Source organism: Chinchilla lanigera, unplaced genomic scaffold (genome assembly GCF_000276665.1).
Source record: "Chinchilla lanigera isolate Chin_1 unplaced genomic scaffold, ChiLan1.0 scaffold00015, whole genome shotgun sequence".
NCBI lineage: Eukaryota > Metazoa > Chordata > Mammalia > Rodentia > Chinchillidae > Chinchilla > Chinchilla lanigera.
The window spans coordinates 8,728,158-8,735,721 of NW_004955416.1; the positions used below are offsets into that span (position 1 = coordinate 8,728,158).

At 47.9% G+C, this 7,564-nt stretch overlaps 1 protein-coding gene and 1 pseudogene across 1 annotated transcript in view; one reads left to right on the forward strand and one right to left on the reverse strand.

Annotated features, from left to right (window-relative positions):
* Ehd4 (EH-domain containing 4) overlaps positions 1 to 7,564 on the reverse strand; it is a gene marked incomplete in the record, with an annotated part of 71,388 nt that overhangs the window by 41,449 nt on the left and 22,375 nt on the right. Inside the window, 1 exon segment of the mRNA XM_005381320.2 lies at positions 1,977 to 2,074. Coding sequence (XP_005381377.2) covers positions 1,977 to 2,074 — 98 coding nt within the window.
* On the forward strand, positions 5,024 to 7,529 carry LOC102026003 (annotated as a pseudogene).

Genomic DNA, 7,564 nt, shown 5'->3' on the forward strand with positions numbered 1-7,564 from the left:
TTGAAAACAAACCATTTTATCTGTAGAGCAATCTTTCTCAGACCAAATGAGTGACCCTAAACTGGCTAATTAGGGAAAAGTTATTGTCATTGAGGTATAAAGATATACTCAGGAAGGTGACGTCTGTAACGCTCGGTAAAAGTAAAAACATGTTAACATTCACAACACCCACAAATTAGTTACATAAACCACTCTATGTCCCTTTCATGGAGTTCAAGCAGTTATTGAGCGGTATAGCTTGAATATTCTGACATGGACTGTCGGAAGTCTGAGATGGATGGCTAGGGAGAAATATCAAATTGTAGAAAATGTTCATAGTGATCATACTTCTCTTAGAAATGATGTTTGGAAGAGTGTAGGGAAAAGCCTCTAAGGAATCAGAGAAACTCACTAAGAGTTGCTATTTCTGACAGTGAGGATTTTTTTTTATATATTTATTCCTTGTTTGAATCTTTCACAACAAAGGCCTATTACTTTTTGTTTTGTTTTTTTCCGGTACTGGGAATTGAACTCATGACCTTGTGCTTGCCAGGCAGGCACTGTGCCACTGAGCTAAATCCCCAGCCCAGGCCTATTACTTTTACAATAGAGAATAAAACCAGCGAAGATTATTTACAAGAGGACAATAGTCCGAATGTGGTTTTTTTCTCCAGTAGCCAGGCTTTGGGAAGATTTGTAAGCACTGTGAGTGCCATGGCTGAATCAGACAAGGACCAGAGCCATCCCTGGGTGCTCTGCAGGTCTACAGAGGCCAGACAGCTGCATTCCTGAAATGCCATGGGAAAGAGAATTCCGGCCTGGGAAGCCCTGTCATTGTCCCCACGGGAGCACCTCTCATGGCCTGTATATTTGCACTTTTGCTCTATAAGCTGTAGGGGTTCAATGCTCAACCATGCTTACGGCAGTGGGCTCAACTCCGGTATGCCGGCACTTCTCAATGCGGTTTCATGGGGCTGTACAGAGTTATTAGTGTACAGTGCCAGTCACGATGCATCTGCCACATTGATCCTTCCCAGCTGGCCTTGCGGAAGCACCTTTCCTTCAAGGGCCAGGGCGCAGGTGGCTTCTTAGCCTTCTCTGTGACTGCAGAAAGCCAACCTAATGACCTCCTGGTAGGTATTTCCTCTTGGTAAGTCAACTATGCCCTCTGATGTGTCAGGCCCATCTGCTGAACCCACCCCTGGTTTGGAAACAACAGCAGCTCAGGCTTGTCTGCGGCAGGCTGGAGAAGCCACGTCATCATTGAGCCTTGTCTGTTCTTTCCAGATCTCTGAACCTCCGGGCCTCTTTCCCCTCGCCATCATGCCCCCTAGGCAGTCGCTACTCATTCTTCTGTCTGAAGGTCCTTGTCTCTGGGGAGCCTCTTTTGACAGCTATGGCCAGGCGAGGTCCCTGTACACCACAGCACACAGCCGCGTCTCCCAGTGGTTCGCCTAGTCCTCAGCTTTCACTGGGCTCTGTGTCAATCTGGCTGACAGTTATCTTCCTCATGAGAATGTATGCTGCTTGAGGGAAGAAACTACCCCTGCTTCTGTGTGTCCATCCCTGGCCAAGAGTCCCACACAGTCTCCTAGGACAGGCTTGCTCAAAGGGAGGGACACCGCAGGGGCTTCGGGATGGAACAAGCAGGATAGAGAGAGGAGCAGCTACATAGGACTCTCTGACGCCTGTGACCAGGTTACCACTTCTAGTTATCACATGTGGCTAAATGACAGTTAACAAGGGATATTTCCTCTCTTAAATGTGTGGACTTAGCAAAGCTAGCTGCTCAGCTGACATTGCAGTACCTGTGACTCTTTGGCCCTGTGGTTGTTTTTTGGGGGTCCCCTTAGTTGCTCAGGGCCATGAAGGGGTATCTTGGGCAGTGCTGTCCTAGAGGATGGAAAGAATATGGCAGGGGTAGAAATCCTCTGCTCACATCAGACAGGGCCCCCGTGAGCTGTGGGGAGGCGGGTGGCAGCAGGTAGGGCACTCACCGCGGCTGATGCGCTGCTTCTCCCCAGACAGGATGCCAGGGCTGTCGATGATGCTGATGCTCTTCAGGACCTGATTGGGCAGCTGGGAGCACATGAACCTGGAAGAGACAGGTGGAAGGCAGAGTCAGAAACTGGGCTCACCTTGGGTTCGCTGATGTCCACAAAGGGGGAGTGCGGAAGAGGCCAACAGAGACTAGAGATGCCTATGAAGCTGCCCATTGGGCAGAGGCTTGGAGGAGATGCCTGGCAACTCCACTGGTGCCACAGAATAGACATCGCACCATGGAACAGGCGTGGGAGGGGAGCTGGAACCTGCTGCTCCGGCCACCTGATTCCTTACTGATTATTCTGAGTGTAGGTGACATTTATCCAATCCTTGATTGTCAACCTACTGTCAGCCTCAGAGAGGCTCTGTAAGTAGCTCAGAGTTACTCAGAGCCGGGTTTGAAGCCTAGATCAACTTGACCGCAGGGCCACAGCCTCCTGCTGCTCCCTGCTCACGAGTCTGGGCTTTCACTGCAGGGAGGCGCATGCTTCCTCAGGGTGCACTGACCCTCTGAGAGGAGTGCCCCAAGGTTCCTGCTTTGTCCTGCCCGGGGCTCAGTTGGAGAGCTGAGGTACTGGGGCCCATTTTTCTGTCCTATGCCCTAGGCTTAGTACTCAGCTCAGCAACCCTGTGGCTTTACGTCAGCAAGGAACGGGCTCCTTCAGGAACAGCCCGAATCTCTTGGTGCTCTGGAGTTTTAGTGATGACCTGAGAACAGGCAAAAGGTCCAGACTGTGGGAGGCCCGGCTGAGCTCCTCATCCCTCACTTGCCCAGTGTCACCTCTTCCTTCTGACCCTGGTCCTTTCTCCTCTGGTCTCAGTCAGCTGCCCAATGTCTGCTCCATGAAAGCGGAGAAGGTAGTGAGAAAACACCAGTCCACGGGCCAGCAGACCTAGGCTCGGGTTTCACTCAGCCCTGCCATAATTTTCTGTGGGACCCCGGACAAGGACGTCCTCCTCTGAGCCCATTTCCTCATGTGTAAAAGGAGACACCTGGACCAGACCCTGGCGATGTCCTCTGTGGCTTTGCCCTGTGAACTCTATCTACCAGCAGGAAGCGCTCTGTTCCTGCCCCCTGGGCAGCACAGCCTGGGCTGGATCTTTGCTAGGCCCTGTGTCTGATGGAGGAACCTAGAGTGACTCTCCTTTTCCTGTTTTATAAGTGCTAACTTCTGTCACTACGTGGGCAGAGAGCTTGAAAATCCTCAAGCACAGCTCAGTTCTTCCATTCAGGGGAAGTGGAGGGATTACTCAGAAAGTAAGTATGCTGGGAATTCGGGACAGGGAGGCCGCCCAGCCCCCTCAGTGCCTGTGGCCAGCACTGTCCCACAGGCAGGGAAGGGTGGCCAGAGCCTGAGATACTACTACTGACAAATCAAGATCACTTTCTCTTATGTGTTCAGGACAAGTTTTCACTCTTCTTTCTGATACTTTCAAATCAGGCCAGGAATACGGAGGAGAAGATACCATGACTGACCCTTTCGTAGGTAGAAAAGTCAAAGCACAAGACAGTTATGACACCAAGGTCATATGCTAGTGCCTGGCTGCCTGGAGGCTGTGGCCTGACATTTCTGATGTCGGGTGAGTAGAACTCAACCCATTAAGCTAAAAACCTCATAATGAACTGGGTGAGTGGCACAGGCCTGTAATCCCAGCACTTGAGATGCTGAGGCAGGAAGATCACTACCAGTTCAAGGCCAGCCTGAGGTATACAGTGAGATCCTATCTCAAAAAACCAAAATAATAAACTGTAAAAAAAAAAAAAAAACCTTATAATGGTAAAATAAAGGATCTAGTTCACAGAGAAAAAACCACACTACCGTCTTCTCTAGAATCAGGGGAGAAGCAGGGTTGTAAGCACATCCGAGTCAGACCTATTTCTTTCTAGCAGATGGCCTGAGACCCATGGCAATGCTGGGCACATTACAGCTGCTTGCAAGTATTGGGGCGGGTGATCTTTCCCCAAAACTACAAGCTCACACTCAGTATCAACCTTTCCAAAACACAAACCCTACATTCTGACATGGGGAACAGAGGTGTCCAAAACACGCACACCTTTCACTCTCTATGTGTAAAGTGACAGCATTTCATCGGCTCCCAGGCTTCCTGACACAGCAGCAAAGGCCAGAAAGCAAGAGCAGCAGGATGAGCTCGAGTCACTATGTCACACACTGCGGAGCAGGTCGAGGGCTAGGATGGCAGCCAAAAGAGAAGCCTGAACGCTCCAAGGGGTGGCTCAGGTTTTGTCGAAGCTGGACTCCACTCCACACAAGAAAGTACCCAGGGCAGAGGGTGGGCAGGGGTGAGGAAGCACAGCTCAGAACCATGTTCAGAGCTGGGCATGGTGGTGCATGCTTATAATCCCAGCACTCGGGAGGCTGAGGCAGGAGGACTGCTGTGAATCCGAGATCAGCCTGGGCTACAAAGCGAGCTGAAGGCCAGCCTGAACTGCATAGCGAGACCCTGTCTCAAAAAAAAAAAAAAAAAAACAACCATGTACAGATGTGCTCTTAAAGGCACATGCTACTGTAATCAGAAAATGCCAGATGCCACTATGGCAACTGTGCCTTTCCTTTCCTTGAGAAGGGACAACAGAGCCAGGTGATTTCTTATGTCCACCATGGTTGGCACAGCCCTTGCTCCAGCATTTCTGCCAAGACATTTCCAAGCAGAGATGTGGATTTCCTGCTCCTTCCTGAGGGACTAACACAAGGAGTATGTGCCTGGCCTTCTCCGTGTCATATGAAGTATGCAGACGTGCGCTGCTTAGACCCAGAGTCCTGCTTAGCTTCCATGGATATCTTTCCCCAGAGTTTTGTTTTCAAAGTAAAAGAAGCAGAGGGAGCAACCAAGATCCTGCCCCGGGCTCGCACTCTGATGTGCGGGCCAGAAAGCAAGAGGCAGCAGGATGAGCTCACGGCACCGCACCACACACCGGGGAGCAGGTCAAGGGCTAGGATGGCGGCCAAAAGAGGAGCCTGAATGCCCCAAAGCAGGCAAGATGGCGTCTGCACGTCCAGGAGAGGTCGGAACACAGGCAGGTGGGGGATGGAGTGATGGCAGGGGCTGTGAGATCCTGGGCAGGCTGCAGGAGGCCTGTCTCACAGTAAAAGGAGGGGGTGCAAGATTAGATTACTTAAATTTTCCTTCAAATGCCAAAATTCCAAGTTAGTGCTCAACGTTCATAAAACTAGACTTGCAAAAGAACCAGCCAGTATCTTCACACTGATTTTGATTTCTTAATGAAACAGTGATGTCTGCAGTAGCTGCAGTGCTAATAGAACAGCATCAGCGTTTGCCCGCCTCTTCCCTCCTGTCAGGCTGCTCTAAGCACTTTCTGCACACACAAACTCAACCCGAGCAGGTTGCGCTTGTCATCTTATAAAGGAGGAGATGGAGACCCAGAGGGTCCACGGGTAACAAGTGATGGAGCTGGGATGCTGTTAGCCTGGCAGTTCTGCCTGTGGACACCAGGGTCCTAACTACCCGGCTACTCTTACCATGGCATGAACCATGGCTGTGTCCCTTTAGCACACACAGGGAGATGGAAGGAGCAATGGGCCACAGCCTTGGAGCTGCCCCCACAGGGCTTCCTGGTACGATGTGCTCTTTTCCTCATGGTGTGGAGGGCTGGGGCAGTCTCTTCAAAACTAGGCTTGGAAGAGTCTCGTGAGAGGTATGGTTTGCTCTCCACACTGAGTGTTGCACTGCGGCTACTGCAGTCCACATTAGTGAAAATACATTAGAACCATGACAGAATGGCTTGTTTTTGTTTTTGTTTGGTACCAGGAATCAAACTCAGGACTTTACGCCTTGCCAGGCAGGTGCTCTGCCGTGAACTATCTACCTGGCCCTGACCTCCCCAATTCTGAACATGGAGAAGATGAAACTTTTCCTCCTTTCCATCTCATCTCTCCACAGAGAGATGGCAAAGGAGCTGAACCTCATGAAGATTTGCATTGAGTTTCATAAAAACTATCCATGCTTCAGCTATCCATCTATCCATGTAGAAGTGATACATTTTATAAATAAGGCTTAAATTATTTAATACTAAATCTTGGTATATTTCACTAGAGTCAGGAAGCAGAGAACCTGTTCCTGTATCTCCAAAGAAAACAGTTAAAAGGAATATATCCAAGCTGGATGCTCAGAGATTAATTTCAGAGAGAGGGCTTCCTTCCAGTATTAAGGCAAGCACTTGACAAGATAAAATTCCAAGGTAAAAGTCAAAGGCTGAAGACTTGAAGATGCTAATCAGACACATGCAGCCTGGCACACAGACTATTTCCCAAACTACAATTTCATTGAGAGCTGACTATCTGGGAAATAAAAAGGAAGTTCAGGCCTGTTTAAAACAAATTCAAGACAAATGTGATAGTACATGTCTATAATCCCAGCACTCAGGAGGCTGAGATATGAGGATTGCCATGAGTTCAAGGCCAGCCTGGGCTACATAGTCAGTTCAACACCACCCTGAACTACATAGCAAGAGCCTGTCACAAACAAACAAGTAAGCAAGTAAGCAAACAAAACAAACAATCAACTTGATCTCCCTACTTCACATGAAGATTTTGTTAGTAATAATGTAGATGGAGTAGGGGGAAATAATGGCCTTGATATAACAGCTGCTAAATTAGATCCCTTTTGACAAACTCCTCTGAAAGTGAGAAGTTTGCTTCTGAGGCAAGTAGAAGTCTAACAAAGAGCAACAATGAAGAATTGAGAAAAATAAACAATTGGCCTTGGAAGGAAGGCAGGCAACACTGCTGTGTAACAGCTAGTCCCTAGGAGATGACATGGTACTGAACACAACCACTGTACAGACAAGGCTAATACTGGAGAGAAGCAGAAGGAAGAGACAAATGAAAAATTCTTCTGCTAACATTGCAAAGAAAAAAGAATTAAGATGAGAGGGGAAACAACTAGGCCAATCTTTTAAAAATGTACAACCTTATGCTTCAGAAATATTACTGAGGTTAGATAGGCCTCTGCTAAGGGAAGATGTGTATTAACTTGGTATCCTGCAAGTCTGGGATTTGGACTTTATTTTGTGTGGAAATTCTCAGCTAGTAAATTACACACAAATTCTTGGCTAGGGTTTGGTATTTATTTATAATCATGTTTGCCACTTATTAACTATAGTTATATCTAGTTATTATCTTAAATGCTTATGCTTATTTTTATACAGATATGACTTCATAAAATGATTAATACTTAATAAGTGGCTTCACTGCTGGTGAGCACTTAACACCTGTTCTTACTGAACTGGGTCATCTTTTAAGATGTAAATATGTATTATTAATGCCTGGGTCTTTTTTTTTTTAAAAAGTAAAAACAATTATTTTTTTAAAAACTAAAAAACTAGACTTGTATATTGAGACTTGGGCCCCACTGGTTTGCTTCATGCTGGAGGTAGCGTCACCTTCCACAATTTGACTCTTTCAGGATGTCCCCAGGGACAGATGCTCAAGCCGACACCCTGTGATGAGGGAGACACGTCACCATGACCTGGGGAGGAAAGTTTTCCAAAGAAAACAACCAT